Genomic DNA, 18,687 nt, shown 5'->3' with positions numbered 1-18,687 from the left:
TGCTAGGTTCGAATCCGGCCATGTGGACTGAGAAAGCCCATTCCTGCTTTGTATTACGTGAAACTGGTTGGGCGAAAGATTTCACTTATCAATTAACTAGCGTACTGTTGAGATATATGACATTCAAAGCAGGTTCCGACCATAACGATCTTGCCTTATAGTGTGAACGGCAGTCCTTGAAATAGTCGATGCACACAGCGTAACGATGCCCACTAGGTTGACTCGAAGATATGGCTGCTGTTCAACAGCTGTGCATTCGCGGTCTCATGTAGAAAACAAACAGTAAAGAGCATTTTCAGTCAACTATCTTTGGGATCTTAAAGGGTGGCGCACGTGGAATCCCAAAGGGTCGGAAATATCCCATCTGCGAGTTGAACACTGTCCCCGCTGAAGTAGGATGCAGATGTGCTGCCGACAGGTTGACCGTGGTCGCAAAATACCACGCACCGAATAACTTAGTGTCATTATAATATCGACTTATCTGGTCCAATCACGGGATATTGCGTAGCGCGTTCTTGCGCTGTGATAGCCATATCTCGGTTGATCTTGTTTGAAGGAGAATTCCCAATCACATAAAAGGTTGGTAACAGGGTAAAGGAAGACCACAATCTTTGCCTTAAGGTGCTAAACTTCGATGCCGTGAAGCAGATGTGTCGGTTTCGTCTTAGGCCACAGAAACGACCCTGAGCGGCAGTTGATTGTATTTGGTGCTATTTGTAAATCCATACCGCTTTCATTTGGACAGTCCTACTTATGTGCTAGCGCAATAATCCCTGTGATATCGCATCAAAGAGGGGAAACATTGGACTGAAGTTTCGCTCTTTTATAAGCCCGACAGGAGTGTATGTTCTGGACAGTGCCGGGATTTGAGAGCCGAATGTCCGATCATTGCGCTGGGTGAGATGACTGTCATCGAAAGTCCACCGAATTGCTTATTGTCAAGATTCCTGTGACCGTCGATGCACACCAGCGACGTTTAAATCTGTCACATTCAACATGTTCACTTAATTCCTTTACATAAAGTAAGCGAACTTAGTGTTAGACCTACTACACTACCATCACTCACAGTAGCGGACAGATGAACTGAAGATGAGTGTCTCAGGTCCAATGCACATACAACGATGACATGACCTGGAGTGATGGATGCGAATATCATGAATCAAAATGGCAGGATTTAACAGCCCCAGAGAACGCTCACTGGAAATTGCCAAAAGCTGGTACACTAAACTCATTGGCATTCTGAAAATATCGAATCCAACGCTAAGGCCTCACTCACTCCCCGACACACCGCTCCCCAGTTCTCGTGGCATTTGCAGTGTGCTAAATGAATATACTGTGTTCAGATGTCATAATATAATCGTCCCAGTTCCTGAATGTCCTAGAAGCCCATAATAGTAGCTGAAAAAGTCAGATACTTTATCAGGTTGTCGAGCGTATACAGAGGCTCAAGACTGCGGATTCAATGATTTTTCCCCGTATACCCAATGACAGCCGATTCTAAATGACCAATCAGACGATTAAAGGAGCGAATTACACGTTTGCCAACTGCAAGAAGGGCAAAGGAACCTGCCTTACGAAGGCAAGGAAATGCAACATAGAGAGATTACCTACGCGTGAAACCAAGCGCATTAGAAAAAATGACAGGGAGTTCAGCGGGAGCTTTTGCAATTCGGTTCGGAAATGCGACCGTCTCTAAAACTCTAAGGACTTACTTCGCCAACAGATGTCGCCAACAAATGCACAATTTTCTCATGTGGGACAGCGACCACACTTTCTCCATTAATTTCTATGATTCGATGATCTACTCGGATTCCACCCCGTTCTGCTATCCCGCCTCGTAACAAACTGCAGATCACACCATCTTGAACACTGAAGCCCAGTTGGTATTGAAGATTCGGACGACGGATAAGAACTTCCACCACCGGTGGACAGTCGACCACCGTTAGCCTGACCGACGTTTGGTTGCGACACGCCTACACAATTAAGAGAATCGTGGACTAATTGAACCCAGTTAACGAACTTAACAAGAGCGATGACGCGAGATGAGGTATAAACATATAGAGGAGCAAACGGAAACACCGAGTGAATGAAAATGCACCTGCTGTAAACCCTTAGAATATGAGTAAGAAATTCAGGTTACCGCATACTAACGGACAAGCCTTCAAATCCTCCAACTTCGTGTAATAAAAAAACCTCCTAGAGCAATAAGTATTTTCACGAAGACCATAAAAATTCGGCGTCACTGCCTTACTGTCCGTGAAATTGTTTAACAAAGTAGCTAGTCACCATCGTCTTTGCATCTTTTTTGTCGCTTTTACCGTTCATCAGCAGAGCTGGAACTTTCAAGTAACTGGCTCCACCTAAGGCAATTTGCATCTTCAAGAGACCAAATGTCTTTGGAGCACCAGGACCAATAGTGGTTGGTTCAAGCCATGGATCAACACAACTTAGGATTAAGGGAAATCACTAATGATTTCGCTTAAAAAGACTTGATTTCTAAGCTATCCTATGAAAAGATCAGCAGACTAGCTGAAAGAAACAGTCAGAATGTATGGACCAAAAGAATATCCATTATCATATTATATGAATGGTGGAAAGCAAAAAATAAACCTCCCAATACCGCTTTATGAGTAAGTTTACCTTTATTATCTGCTGACAGGAGTTCAAAGGGAGTCCGACTAGACTTTGATCGTTGACAGATATGATGTGGTTGCCGATATTCAGCTGACCACATCGGGCGGCCGGTCCGAGTGGATTCATGTTGGCCAACAATGCCGTTGGTAATAGGCTCCCCCAGCCCGAAGCTACAATTACCACACCCAACGGTTCACCCCGTTGTTTTGGAATGGTGATCTGCAGAGAAAGTATTGGAAAGGGATATGGGAAATGGTGGAATAGACCGAAAGTAAGTACCAAGTACAGTTAACCCTCTCAAAAAACCCTGACAAAAACAGGTCGCTCCAAAAAGTCACCACGCTGTCTCTTCTGGGAAGAGATTGTTGCACTTAGATTAAGCTAATCATTTACGCACCTGTTTGTGTCGCTGTTTGTCCGTAAACATGGTCAGTTCATCACAGAAAATCTCCTGTTGATTCAATACGTCTTGATAGTTGAGGTGCTTCACGGAAGTGAGATCTTCAACTCCACTTTCACGCAGAAAATCAAGATAGGCCAGTTGAAACGCATGTCCAACAGATTGGGCAATTAGACGGGCCTGGAAATAAAAACGGGGAAGAAATGGGTCTACCCATTGGGATAGGAGATTTAATACCAAACAAGATCACATGCAAGGTCACCGAAAACGACAGCAACTCACAAAAAACGCTCAAAATGTACGATGGGTTCACACGGGCATGAACAGCATGCGAGTTTTCTCATGTCAACAAAGTTGATGTAGGTTGACTGAAGGGTTAGCCCAAATTGACCATATCAATGGTCCATAATTCAATAAGAAAGAGAACAACTTACGTCGGAGCTTTCGAGAACATGACAAACCAACTTCGTGTCAGGCTTCCGTGTTCGCTCGAACACGGTTTTCGAAAGTCCACGTATACGATAGTCGGAAGGCTCAGTGGACGTATCCGAGAGGGTGCTACTCCCACCTGAATCCGACCTGGATGTGTTTGTCTCTGTTTCTGGCACGGTCCCGTCCGGAGGCATATTGCATGAATCTGACTGATTGACTGAAGGACGGCGCGCCATGAGGACAAAGATGTCTCCAATATCGGCTATGTAGGAGACCATACGGAGCTCATGGTCGATGAGAATTTCCTATGAAAACGAAGACGAAATGGCATGTTCAGATATAGAGGCCTTTTAGATAGCAATTGAACCACAAACCTTGGGGACTACTAGGGGTGAAATGTTGTCAAAATGTTCATATCGAGAGCAGCTGGAACCCTCGTCATTGCACTGGCTTCGGCCCATGTGAAATCAATATCAAACTCTCAGTCCCTCCATAGGAGAGGACAATAAGTGATAATCAAAAGTTTCCAGTAAAATCACCTGATTAGCCTGACATGAATGGCATAGTCGAATTAAGTGTGCATAAAAGGAATGTGGGTGTGAACGGACTCCAGTGAAAAAATGTAGGTGAGTCAACGTTAGATATATCGATACTCAAAATCATGTGAGCACATCAGTTTCGTGATACGTACATCTGGGAATACGAGAGGCCGGCCAAGTAGTGGTTCTACAATGTGACGTGAGCGAGCGCTAATTACAAGGTACAGAACCGAGATGTCCGTCAGTCCCAACCAGTAAACGAAATATAGTTTGTAGAGTGCTCACTGATTCGTTCGTTTAGCGAATTCCGATTATGACACACCAATGCTTCTTTCACGGATGAAACTCACGGGACGAACCGAAATCACACCCCGGTGTAAGTAAATGTTTCTGGAGAGGATTACGTATCCATGACAAGTAATAACAATATATCCAAAGTTGTTCACTTAGTTGTTCATTTAGATACAACTGAACATACACGACCATCCGTTTCAGAATGGTTTGACCAACAGTTGGTAGGTTTATAGCTGGGGAACGTGACTTGTTTTGACGCAAATGCTTTGTCAGGCCAAGTGAGTAAGCTATCAGGTTGACCGATTTTGAAGGTGGGCACAGAACCAACGAACCAGCAAGATCTCATCCGATAAGCACAATAGGTCAGTAGTGAGTGTCAGATGAAAGCTTTTTTGGAAGGTTTGGGTACCTAGATATCACGGTCTGTGGTTTGGGGCATTTAAGTCATTTTGATCGAGCTTGGCTGCTTCACACTTCCGTCAGTTCTACGCCTTCCACCACCTCGGCCATCAGTCTCTTTGGCGTGAGTCCTAGTCCCGCCTGAAAACTTCAACATATTCTAAATCCATTTTGTGTTTGATGTCTAGCGCATGAGGACTTTCACTAAGGCTTGAATGATGACCGACGGGGGTGGGGCGGGAATCGCCGAGCATCTCAATGTAAATAAAATGGAAGCGAACCCTTCTAAATCCATTTTGTGTTTGATGTCTAGTGCATGAGGACTTTCACTAAGGCTTGACTGATAACCGAGGGGGGGCGGGGATTACCGAGCACCTCAATGTAAATAAAATGGAAGGCATCGAACCCAAACTCGACCGAAATGATGTAAACTCCCCCCAGCCCATCGAAAAAAACTTTCAACCTTTTAAATTTCAATACTGATCAACTATACATATCATAAGGGATCCTGCCAACTGACCGGTTCTGTCTACCTTAAACTCGATCAATCCAGTAGCTTAATCATTTGGCCTGAGGAAGCATTTGCGTTAAAAGCGAAACGTGGCCAATCTATAAGTCTACCAACTGTTTATCAATTGGTTCCAAACATTTTCGATTTGATTGTTTACTGCTTGATGTGATCGTCAAAATGAGTTGGGTTTGGACATATTGTTGTACTGAATAGCACTGACTGCTGTTTCAGTGGTTTAGGAATAATTTGACGTTGATTTCCCGTCAGCATCAACATTCATCCATTCAACCCTATCCACCACATGTGTGGCAAACTGTTGGGTTTTAATAAACGAAAATGGTTGGCACTTCGTACATTATCAGGCGGGCTTCGTCGTCACAGTGACCATATCATACTTAGAGGATGCCGTTAATGACAGTCTATCTATCTAATAAATCGCGCTCAACATAGGTTACACTGCTACATTACCTTGTCAGATAAGTAATATCTGCATATGTTGATTTCTGGCCGCGCTTTCTTCTGTGCGAAGACTACTCTACAGTGCAAAAGTGAAAAAACGTAGCCGAAAAGTTATCATGTTAAGTTAGGATTTGCTTCTAGAAGTGGGTGTCTAAGCGGTCTCGGAACGCATAAGAGCACTTGAAGGACCTGTAACGTCACTTGAACTTCAAGTTGTTCTGCGCTAGGGAGGCTGCCCTTCTCAGGTGGTCGCTTTACAGTGAACTAGTGGTATTTAAGTCGTCAAGTTACTCAACTAACCTGGAGGTTTGCATTGAGAATCATAAGCCTTTCGGTCGAGACGAAAAGTTCAACAGGTGCATGCGGTTGATGTTCACCATCCGGCGCCTGCAACAACAAATGATAAACGAAGCAGATGTGTGAGTATAACAGAAGCAATCCCTTGTATACGATAAAAGCTATCATGCCGACAAGTGACCAGACATTGTTCTCCAACATGTTTCACATAAAAATGATTTGAAAACTGAACCGAATGTAGGGAGAGGCTGTAATCTGATGACATGCGGGACGCACAAGTCATTGGACGACACGGTATAGAAAGCAAGATAGACGATGCAAACCAAGATGATGCACGCATAAACAGGATAAGCTGGGAAAACATCAATTGCCCACAGTTAGGAATGTTAGTTTTAGTTACAGCGTCCAGGTGGGATCATTGGTATGGAAACGACATGTCGATCAATTACGGCCGACTGAGTAGCAGATCTCAAAGACGGAAGAACAGTTATTAGACCTCAACCTACTGCTTGAAACCTTTGGTCTCTCAAGACCAGCACCTATGGCCACCGTTTCACATGTATCGCCCATGACAGATCCATTACTGAAACCGAGACGCTGTACCGGCCGCACCAGGAAAAGGGTGGAACTTTTACAAATTGATTCGTGTCGACAATCTTACGTTGAACAGCCAAAAGGGGGAGGTATCAAGAAGGACAGCTTCCGGAAAGCAACCACTGAGTGCCCGAAATCTACCGAAACTCTCAGCTTTGCTAGACGTTGACCAGATAGATAATGTCCCCTCAATATGCAGCGTCCCACAGCCTGGTATAAAGGCAATACCGCGTGCGTCAGCATTGGACCAAGTGCAGACAGTGTCCCTCCAATAAATATCCTGAGATGGTTGTACTTTTGCACTCGCAGGCACTCACGCTCTCGCACTCGCTTGTTCGGAATATAGCTGTTGTGTTCTCTTCTGTGAGTCTTTTTTCTCCGGCACTAGGCACTGGAGCGGGTCAGCAGCAGATATAACACTAATCACCTTAACCATTCAATCGGTAAAAGCAGCACGACCAGCGGAAGTCAGGGTTGGTGGCTAAGGCTTCCTCTCCGGAATCGGAGACTCCAAAGTGCTTCACAAATTCTGAAGTATACCCATGAACCAATAGCTGCAAGGTGTACTCCACATTAAGTGAAATCCAACAAAATTACCGGTTTACTAAACAAGTTATTTTCGGGGTGAACTCCCCAGGATTGAAAAATACAGTCCTTCACGACACCGTTACTCTGAATATGCAGGTTAAAGAGGTTCAGGTTCTGCCAAATTTTCCTTGCTATGCTGTAAGTTTAGATAAGACCATGAATCAGCCTCTACATCGTCGCCACGTCAACAGCACTAGGTCTATTGAAATCCGCCATTCGCCATGAATTGCGGCTCACAAGAGACTAAAAAGCGTTTTTCATCATCCACCTAGAGGTAAGATAAGATGAGGAAAAAACGATCTTTGTGAACATGAAACAGTCAAGCGATCCAGTTCGAAAAATGAATATGGACCACACGGTATAGAAAATAGATGTCATCTTCATTCACTCTGTTCTTCAGACCTCGACTGGTAACAAATCCGAGGCATTGCTGAAAACGGACATGATGAGCAAGGGGAGCCGAACGTCACTGGCCTTCCATCATGTGTCTGCCGCACCGCAAACATCACCACGCACATACGGCCGCCTCTTCTCAAAACAGTGGGGAAAACCAAGGAGTTTGCCACACAACTGGCAGAGGATTTGTTCGCCCTCAGAGATAAAGCAAAAATACTGCTGGCGAATCAACTAGGCTAGCCAAAGCGCGATCACTAATAAAATATGGAAAGTCCCAAAGGCACTTTCCCGGGGTATAAAAATTGGATGCAAATCGGAACAGGTGAGAATGAAGTCTTTTCAGAGGACTCAGTCTACTCATTACGGTGACAGCAATCCACTGAGAATCAATATAGCTCATTTAGGGTACTTGTTCGTTGCCACTGCTCGCAATCTTTGGTGACCTAAAAAAGTCGTTAACTAGTTCATAAAACCCAATGCTATTCGAGAGCTTCGCACGTCGGGATTCTTAATTCTTGCATATTTTCAACCAGTTTCTAGTTTACTTTAGGCATATAGGTATAGTCCTGACGAGCTGTGTCGATAGAAGTGAGTGTGGTTCACCCCGTCCATGAATTTGGGCATGATTCCAGCAACAGAACCTGAGAAATACTGGTGAAGGTGGACCGGCAGTAGACAGAGCGTGATACTCCTCGAGTCAACCACCGATGAACATGAAGAGCTGATTAGAACAGGGATATAACCAGTCAGAAATGGTAAAAATGACATACAAACCAATCCTAGGACGAGTACAACACATTGCTTGAGCGCTCGATCTACTAAGGTTCGGCGTCCGGAAATTTAATTATAAACCTTATGGTATTGGTGAAAAGTAGTTCTACACGGACGTGAAGAGTAATGCAGATGGGAACCACAGCGTAATTCAACTAGGCCAGAAACACCTCGACATTTTAGCGAACTGCATTTCTTTAAGCCATAGGGTCCATCGGACAATGGATTCATTGATAATGAACCTTCTACACTAGTACCTAAGCGAAGATGCAATGAGAAATCAAGGGGGAAAACACGTAGCATTCCCATGCGACATTCACAAAAGCAGTCATGAAAAGCAAAACGCTTGCGTGCACTGAGTCTCACGGCTTTTAGGTGGCCACTTACAAACTCGATGGTTGAATAAGAAAGGAAAGATAAGGCATCAGTACTCAGTGATTACAAACGCCCAGTAGTGCCAGCAGTAACAAAATATCAAGTTAACAGACTAGCGAGGGTGGGGAGGAGATGGATCAGCGGTTAGAGCGCGAATTTACTGACCAGAAGGTCAGTGGCTCGGAGCCTACTTCTCCTGACTAGCCTTGAGCAACCTGGCAGTATCCTAGCCCTCATGCTTTCTCCGGGTGGCACGGTAGCTAGGCACCGAAAGGGCTTTACAGCTGAACGATAACAAGCAAGAGTCACTGTGACAGGACATGGACTACGAATAGATTAGAACTTTTCCTCTCGTAAGCCTAAAACGCTACTCCGAACGACAAGTTGGGAACAGTGTGTGAACTAAGTCGAAGTAACATATGGGGAAGGCCGTAGAAAAGGACTGAAAACATTACATTACTATGACTCGTACCATATAGCGAATGATCAAGGTCGTAAGCCTAAAACGCTACTCCGAACGACAGTGTGTGAACTAAGTCAAAGAAGTAACATATGGGGAAGGCCGTAGAGAAGGACTGAAAACATTACATTATTATGACTCGTACCATATAGCGAATGACCAAGGCTTAAAGCTTGTGCTGGTGGTGTCGAAATTCATTATGTACAGTGAAGAACTTAAATGCACTCAGGAGAAATAATTCGGTGAAATTGGAACGAGGGCATCGAATGTAGGGTGATAAATTCCCAACCCAAAGCTGCAACCCTGACGTGGTAATCGGGCTTGATTGCTGAAATGATCCCGCAGACTATATTGGTTGAAACTTTGATCCACATTCAATCAGGCCAGGATAGCCAAAGGATATCAGTCAGACCAAGAGCATCGAGACCCCGTACCACAAATGGTCGCGTTATGGGGTGGTGTGCGGGAAAAATCATACTGTTCCCTGCGAACAGGGTATGATTGCAGTAAAGTATTTTCCTAAGGCAACTAACATGTCTATATTCATGGAGGCGTCGATGGTGCGTACCTTCCTCACGATGAATGACGGGTTAGAAAAGGTGGGCCCTATATCCCGCACACTCCGTTTGTCCACTGGCTGACTGTGATCACCAGCGCATTATTCAATGCGATGGACAAACTTCCAAAACCAAAGAGTCTGGTGCAGCTTAAAAAGCGTCTTCTGCGCAAAGTTGCACCAGGAGTCAGACAGTAATTCCTTACTCCCTGAACGCACGAGTTGAGCGAGGACTCTACAACCGAAAAGGTCGGACTCTTGAGTCATCGCCTCTGAGAAGCTCCCCCCCCCAAGAAAGAATCTGTCGGTTGCATCGTGGGCCTGTAAATCAATACTGTACTGGTAGCGTGTACATGGAGGAAGCATGACAGAATGCGAGAGGAGCCAAACTAGCGGCGTTCAGTGTTGGCTGTCCGACTTCTCCAATACAATCAAATGACCACTGGATATCGTCCCTAGTTCTGATTGATACCTACGGCGCACGCAAAGCCCTCAAACGCCCTCAAATGGTGAGGAGCTTAAGGAGCTCGAAAGCTCGGGAGCAAGGAGGCTTTTGCTACCATAAACGGCCGTACTCTGTACAAGTTAGTACGATCGACTGGCCCTAGGAAGGCGACGGTCAGTGAAACGATAAGTGAAAAAGGCGGTTCATTAATTCAATCGGAAAAATTTTGACTGGAAAGAAGGGCCGAACACTTCAAAGAACAGTTTACCTAACCTCCTTCAATGCAGCCTTTGGAGTGCATACGGGCGAATAGAATGCAAATCTTAATAGCCCATCGGGGGAAGAAACAAAGTACAGAACATCCGTACTGAAACGTGACAAAGCAGCAGGATCGGACGGTCTCTATCTAGCCCTACTCAAAGAAGGTGGAGAATCCGTGGTGGCCCATCTAAAAAAGCTAAAATGTGCAATATGGAGCGAAGAGAAAGTGTCTACAGAATGGGGCGTGTCGACACTTATTCCCATTTTCAAAAAGTGTGCACGGATGGTGTGAAAACTTCGGTGGCATCAGCGTCGTGGACATGACATCCAAGGTGCCCTGTGGCTTCTTCCTTCGAAGGGTGGCAATGAAATCAGCTGCAACACCCTTTCAGCGCCTATCTGCCTTACTTCTCGAACGTGGCACGAAGGCTGAGATACTGCCAGGCTACACAAGTCTAGAAAAAAGCAGTCAGTCAACAGACCATCCGATGGGAAGCTCATACCTTAATCAATGAGCTATATCGAGCTCAAATGTTGACTGAACACAGGGATGCAGATCTGCGAAAACCAAGCTGGGTTTCGTCGTCCTAGAAGGCGCATTGCTTTCCGCAACCCATAATGTTAGTCTTTCATGACCGATCAAGGTTAGGAAAACCGGTTTGTCAAAGCAGTCTCGGTGGTATAGCCAAAAACGATATTTATAACCGGAATGGGAAGGCCAGAGCGGCTTTTTCGAACCTGTAGCACCTGTTGGGAGGACGTTTAGCTGCCAAGAATAGAGTTTACAAAGGTGCACTACGTTTCATATTGTTGTATGGGTCGGAAACCTGGGCGCTGGTGTTTGACACCACGTGTGTCCAGAGCATTCCCATAGTCTAGTGGGAACAACGGATAGGCAATGCTAAAGTTCGTCAAACGGTTTTCGGGGAAATAGCTCGCTCACGATAGGTGAACTGATCACAATCCACAGGTTGCGATGGCTTCGTCACTTGTTCCGTACGCCAGTCGACCGAATTCCTCTAACAGCCCATTTCTAACAACTACGTGAAGAATGGAGACGAATTGGGGGAGACCAAACAACGAATTGGCAGCGAAGCATGAGGCATTACCAGCAGACTCAGCTGCAGGGTTCATTGCTGTCTCCGTGAATGTGGACTTTCAGACGGGACACGTCAATAGTTAGGGAAAGTGGCAGGTATTGCCCAGTCGCGCATTAAACCGCAATCGCCCACATGCACCCAATTTGTTGTCTTTAATGCATAGCTTCCACTCCCGATCGCTCCAATGAACAGTCCACTGACGTTCCTGAATTTACGCATCAATTACATCGGCTACTACCTCCAATGCATATCCCCCTACGCCTATCTCACCAGACCATCGATGAGTGAAATTCTGGCAGCTATAACCAGACAGTATACGAAGATGTGGAGGGTGAGGCACGGTGATTTCATTCCTTACAGGTGCTGTTATGTAAGTGCGTGAAGTCCAGATAGTTCAGAGCCCACCTTCCAAGCCTGTGGTCAAGATGATCGTGGTTAGACAAATAAAAGAATTGTTCAGCTGTAACACCCCTTCTTTTCCTAGTTGCTACTCCAGCCGAAGGAAGCACACGGGTTGAGATTTTGCTAAGTTGCCCAAGCCTAAATAAAAGCTGCCGAAATGATGGGGATGGGTTTGAGCCACGGTCAGTAGGTTCGTGCCTCAAACACTGCGTTATTTGGAACTCGTGGTTGGAACAGTACCGCTTGTTTGTCTTCTACGTAAGCTTCAACAGCCTGATATGGCATCTGTATTCGTAAATAATCACAGCGAAATTTCCTGGAGAAGGCATCCGGAACAACTAATCAGTTTCTTATTAGCATAACTCGCCCTCATCCATCCCTGGTGCAGTGAGCCCGGAAGGTCCACAATGAAGGGAGCTGGGACTCAACAAATCCTATAAGCGATAAAAGAAAATGTCCGACTAGTTCTGAACGCCTCCAACGCCACTTGACGTGGATGTCTTGACAAGCGGGTCACTCGATTAACACAGCCAGGACAGCTTCTGAGTCGTCAGCTTGCCATCACCTTAGGTGTCAGAAGTCCGGAATTCAGGTGCTGATTGGGCCAACGGCAGGCATTGTTGATAAGCGAGATTACAGCCCACTGCTTTTCTGTCTGCTGTGAACTCACCGGAATGATCGAATAAGGATAATAGGAAGGCTATCCAAACGAGTAGAATGAATGCGAACTCAAAAGGTTCCACAACTACTCAGATGATTGCTGAAGTAAAAAGTCATGGCTCTTGAACGAGTAACCTACTATCTTGATATCGTAAATACAAACGGCCGCAGGTTGTATATACACACAAACACTGCCGTCCGAGCTGCGCGAAATCTGAAACCGACAAATACCAACAGCAGCACGGTAAACTTCGTCCTTCTAAAACGGACTGGCCAAAATCAATAGTGTGGAAGCAGTAGCTGATCACAGTACAACTTACAACGAAGCGTGCTACTGATGTGATAGTTTTGTAGGAAAAACTGGTGAAAACCTCAAAAGCAGTCGCATGTTGTCAGGTATTCTATTTTCGGCGCACACAACGAAAATCAATCGAAAGGACCAGAAATCTGGGTTGAATTTAGCAGTGGTGGACACGGTGCAAAGAAGGAGTAAATGCCAAAACAAACATGGAGTAATATTTGAGCGCTAGATGGGAAACAGTTACGTTTGACGGCACGTTGTGCCCTACATTTGATCTGCTCTGGGGAAAGCAATTTTTGTCTATCCGTACAGGTTGCCCCCTCCCTGGGTAGTGTGTGCTGTAGCTCTGAAACCATTGAGAAGCCGTCTACGTACACCTATAGGAGTACCCGATTGTAACAAACAGCCGACTGTTGGGCTTGAACATAAATTGCAGGATCAGCGTTCAAGCTATGACGAGATGGGGCGAGATGGCCCAAGTGGTTAGAGCGCGAATTTAATGACCGGAAGGTCCGTGGTTCGAACCCGACCTCTGACTCTCGACTTTCCCTGTCTAGGCTTGGACGACCTGGCACTATCCCAGCCCTCGTGCAACCTTCGGGTGGCATGGCAGTTAGGCACCGAAAGGGTGCTACAGCTGAACGATTTTTTTCTATGACTGGACTATGTAGAGAGAGCGAAAACAATTGCAAGCTGACACAAGCGTTAGTAAGAGTTACATTGTCCCTTAACAGTGTTTAGGCGCTTCCAACGGTGCTTCAGGCGTTGTCTGAGTAGTGCGAAAAACACCAACGGTTGCTCTATTAGATGCATTTCTGTTATCGAGTTTAGCTCTTACAATAAACAGGCGGTCAGCCACTGAAAACCCGGACATCCGTTAACTTGCTACTCAGAAGTGGAGTACGTCCGAAATAGCGCTTTCGGAAATAAGCATGCAACGATTTAATGACGACATGAGAAAGAAATTAGCCTTCATCACCAAATCTAAATAATGTGACTTGACTGTAATCCTCAATTTCAGAAGAGATAGCGATGTTCGGCTACACTGTACAGGCTGGTTCGAAATTCCTCAAAGCGTGCTTTGGGTTGATGGATGTTTTGAGGTAAATGGCTAGTAAATGCTAACCGACGTGGCTGAAACTTTTGGCGGCTCAGGACTCAAGGTTAAGCCACGCAAAGGTGATCAACTAATGTGACAGGAGACGAAAACATTCTCTCACTTTCGGGTTACCGAAATCGCTAAAACATTCATATTTCTATTTGGCTACCAAGGCGGAAATATATGAGAAATTCAAAGCGGTACTGGCGACTGCTTATGGCAATCGGCACCTGAAAAAGCGTTGTAAATGGATAGTTCTGTCTTTTGTTATTCTCGACAGTCAAACAGCAAAAGTACAACCAGCTTAGCAAAAAAAACTACGTGCTTACTTTGACCCGATTGACTGCTTCCTGGGCCTGGTACATTCGCGAATTCCGTGTCGGTTGTCGTTCAGACAACAGCTGTGTACTGCCCAAATAGCGCGCATGAAACAGGACTCCGTTTATAAGAGAATCCGGAAAGTCTGGATGTCTCACAGAAACTGTGGGAAATTGCGACGAAAGGAAAAATCTGATAAATTATTGTGGGGCCATTTTTGTATTAACCATCGAACGAGAACACTTGTAGTCTTTCATACCGGGTCGGTCAATGATTAGAGGTCTCACTAACGCGGGTCTCCTGGCCCTCCAAGTTATGGGTTAGAAAATTCAGTGCGATTTGTTTCTTTAAGATAGTGATGCATCTGCATCTCCCGCCAAACATTACGGTGTTGCAGTCAGCCGAATGTTTTGTTCGAGGACTCTAATCGTACCCCCGTCTAGGTCTGGACACCCAAGCAGTGTTCTAGCCCACGTACAACCGTGATGACCACGATTAACAATAATGCCATGTCGTTGCGTGGTACCATCAGCCGGGTCGCATGTCTTGCTGTACACAGCGAGGCGCGTTAGCGAACCGCCCCGTCACTCTCAACTAGCTTGCGGATACACACCTCTGGTGATCTAGAGGCCGCTGAAGCAGGATATGCAGGGGTTAGTATCGTCATAAGTTGCCGGGTGGAAGGACCTTGCTTGACTGGATACCCGTTGATAGTCTCCTCAGTGCGGTCCGTTAGGCCACTTCCGTGAAGGGGTCACAGATGGAGGAAGTTTCTCTGTGGCTGGGAGTTTCTCCGTGGCATGGCACTAACAGGTTCAAGTATTGGCAACCAGACAGAAAATTGGCACTGCTTGAATCTCGGACAGATGTTACCGCGGGTCCCGAACATAATTTGGCCCGACGATTTATTAGAAGTCAAGTGGAAGTGAGCGTGCACGCCGACCGTGAAGCCTGGTGGACACAGAAGGCTAAGGAAATGGGAGACCCAGAAAGGTGGGAATGCCTGAAGATTGTGTCACTTGATCCGCAAGACTAGTAGCCGAGAACCGCTTGCAAGCGGAACCATCTAGGGTCAAAGTGGCACGACCGTGTTAAATAAATGATAACAATTCTATCGCTGGGCCAATGACGAACAAATCTAGTGCCCCGCCTCTGCCAATCATTTGGGTCAAATAACTGAAGTACGGTGAACCTCGAACCCCTGATTCGGAGATTTGTGACTACATATGCTCCTTCAAGCGCCACCGAGCTCTTGGTCCGAAAAGCTCACTCGAATTCTTTAGAGATGGGAGCACTGTCCTCAGTCATCAATTGCCTGATCTGGTTGCCTGTATTTTGGAAAAGGGGATTGTTTCCTACACCGGGAGAGAATTGGCAGTAGTGCCAATTAAAAAGACGCAAGTGGTGGGTGCCGCAATCACGGTGGGTTAGCTTGACCCCAGTCGTAACTAGACTCTAGACGTCACCTGTCCTTCGTCGCCTTGTGGTGGCTCGTGAAACAGATTCGGGAGCAGCAAGCGGGATTCCGTGCTGGTGGGGGGTTGCGTTGACCAAATCTTCACACTCCATCACGTACTAAAACAAAGCCATATGTATAAACAATCCACAATTTTAGCAGTCCTGAATTTTCAAGAAGCATTGAACTCGATCCACTTGACACGCATACCTATCNAACTTGCTACTCAGAAGTGGAGTACGTCCGAAATAGCGCATTCGGAAATAAGCATGCAACGAATTAATGACGACATGAGAAAGAAATTGGCCTTCATCACCAAATCTAAATAATGCGACTTGACTGTAATTCTCAATTTCAGAAGTGATAGCGATGTTCGGCTAAACTGTACAGGCTGGTTCGAAAGTCCTCAAAGCGAAGCGTAGGTGCTTTGGGTTGATGGATATATGGTTTTGAGGTAAATGGCTAGTAAATGCTAACCGACGTGGCTAGAAACTTTTGGCGGCTCAGGACTCAAGGTTAAGCCACGCAAAGGTGATCAGCTATTGTGACAGGAGACGAAAACATTCTCTCACCTTCGGGTTACCAAAATCGCTAAAACATTCATATTTCTATTTGGCTACCAAGGCGGAAATACATGAGAAATTCAAAGCGGTACTGGTGACTGCTTATGGCAATCGGGACCTGAAAAAGCGTTGTAAATGGATAGTTCTGTCTTTTGTTATTCTCGACAGTCAAACAGCAAAAGTACAACCAGCTTAGCAAAAAAAACTACGTGCTTACTTTGACCCGATTGACTGCTTCCTGGGCCTGGTACATTCGCGAATTCCGTGTCGGTTGTCGTTCAGACAACAGCTGTGTACTGCCCAAATAGCGCGCATGAAACAGGACTCCGTTTATAAGAGAATCCGGAAAGTCTGGATGTCTCACAGAAACTGTGGGAAATTGCGACAAAAGGAAAAATCCGATAAATTATTGTAGGACCATTTTTATATTAACCATTGAACGAGAGACAGTAGTAATGAGTGAAACGGATCGTTCTTTTATAACAACAGACATCGGGTGCATTATTTTCATTTTTAGGTGTCAATGGAATGAGCGGATAAAGCCAGATTATCTTAGGAAACACCAGTTCCACTGTGGGATTACAGTCAAGCATACAAGCACTGTGGAAGTAAAGTGATTGTACCAGTTAAGACAAATTTAACTATGACCATTCTTCAAGAATGGCTCAGCTCGAAAGAATTAAATACATCCGTAAATCCATTAATAAGCAGCTGATCGTACATTGCGTTCCATTTTTATCCATACACAAACCTCGAGTATTGATACAAAGAACAGTTATTACCCTGTTCTCTATTAATTTGTGTTTATTCCTATCGTCACGGTGGTCTTTCAGTATATCGCTGGCACACGACCCGTAGGAAGCACGGGGACTGAAATACTGTTAGGACGCCCATGCACTGACCGAATGGGCAACCGAAATGATATGGGTAGTTTGAACCACTCCTCTGGGTTACCATAAGGTACCACATTATCGTGGTGTACTTTATTCCCACGAATCAAAAATAGGCAAAAGAAGAAGACATAACTGATTAGCTGGAATTCCTTTGCCTTGTGAAGCCACTATGTCCACTTAAGAAGTGTAAAATTGAAAATTGCAGTTTTTAACCAGAGACTGAAACCTTGCCGTGGTGTGACTGTTCGTAGGCCTGTGCGACACTTGTAGTCTTTCATACCGGGTCGGTCAAGGATTAGAGGTCTCACTAACGCGGGTCTCGTGGCCCTCCAAGTTATAGGTTGGAAAATTAAGTGCGATTTGTTTCTTAAAGATAGTGATGCATCTGCATCTCCCGCCAAACACTGAGGTGTTGCAGTCAACCTAATGTTTTGTTCAAGGACTCTAATCGTACCCCCGTCTAGGTGTGGGCAGCCAAACAGTGTTCTAGCCCACGTACAACCGTGATGACCACAATTAACAACAATGCCATGCCACATCGGTCGTTGCGTGGTACCATCAGCCGGGTCGCATTTCTTGCTGTATACAGCAAGACGGGTAAGCGAACCGCCCATCACTCTCAACTAGCTTGCGGCTACAAGCCTCTGGTGATCTAGAGGCCGCTGAAGCAGGATATGCAGGGGTCAGTATCGTCATAAGTTGTCGGGCGGAAAGATCCTTGCTTCACTGGATACCCGTTGATAGTCTCCTCAGTGCGGTCCGTTAGGCCACTTCCGTGAAGGGGTCCCAGAAGGAGGAAGTTAACCGCTGTCTGTTTGTTGTGTCTACTTGCACCCCAACCGACAGCAGCTGTGACATCATCAAAGACAAGTTTTACGACATTTAGAATGCCCTGCTTAAGCTAGCTAAAAGCTCAGATGGCGTGGTTGCTGAAGATCTGAATATACAAGCGGTCAAGCTTAGCGCACGTGAGACTCAATTAGGTGATCGAAATGGATTGCAGTCGGTACGTACGGAAAATGGTAAACGATTGCTTCAGTCATGTGCTGACCACAGACAGTACTAACTTTTGAAATAAAGGACGTCGTCCGGCCACATTGTGTCAGTCACGAACCAAATTAACAACATCACCATCAGTTAGCGATGGTGTGGATCAATAGCTGATTGTCACTGATTACATAACACACTTGTGAATTGCGACCACGTGCCCACCTGGAGTCGCTTCAACCTTCGTTTTCCAAGACAGCGTAAGATACGGACTAATAGCTTAGCAACTGAGAGACTGGCAGATCCTGAATCCTGACTGATCCTGCAGATCGGAATCTTCCAACTGCTCCAACAGAGGAAATTCATCCATCTTGGAAGGAGATCGCTATGCCATTGCACAGCGCTGGGAGTTTCTCCGTGGCATGACACTAACAGGCTTGTTCAAGTATTGGCAACCAGACAGAAAAGTGGCACTGCTTGAATCTCGGACAGATGTT

At 45.6% G+C, this 18,687-nt stretch overlaps 1 protein-coding gene across 1 annotated transcript in view; it reads right to left on the bottom strand.

The window, feature by feature from the left end:
- T265_15024 (hypothetical protein) overlaps positions 1-16,683 on the bottom strand; it is a gene marked incomplete at both ends in the record, with an annotated part of 18,751 nt that extends 2,068 nt beyond the window's left edge. The window contains 6 exons of the mRNA XM_009176264.1: positions 1,713-1,973; positions 2,641-2,853; positions 3,032-3,214; positions 3,469-3,771; positions 5,969-6,055; positions 16,528-16,683. Of these exons, the coding sequence (XP_009174528.1) occupies positions 1,713-1,973; positions 2,641-2,853; positions 3,032-3,214; positions 3,469-3,771; positions 5,969-6,055; positions 16,528-16,683 (1,203 nt within the window). The remainder of the gene's footprint in view (positions 1-1,712; positions 1,974-2,640; positions 2,854-3,031; positions 3,215-3,468; positions 3,772-5,968; positions 6,056-16,527) is intronic.
- Positions 16,684-18,687: the final 2,004 nt, after the last annotated feature.

This window comes from Opisthorchis viverrini (genome assembly GCF_000715545.1).
Source record: "Opisthorchis viverrini unplaced genomic scaffold opera_v5_323, whole genome shotgun sequence".
Classification (NCBI taxonomy): Eukaryota; Metazoa; Platyhelminthes; class Trematoda; order Opisthorchiida; family Opisthorchiidae; genus Opisthorchis; species Opisthorchis viverrini.
This window is presented reverse-complemented; position numbering and strand designations above follow the sequence as displayed.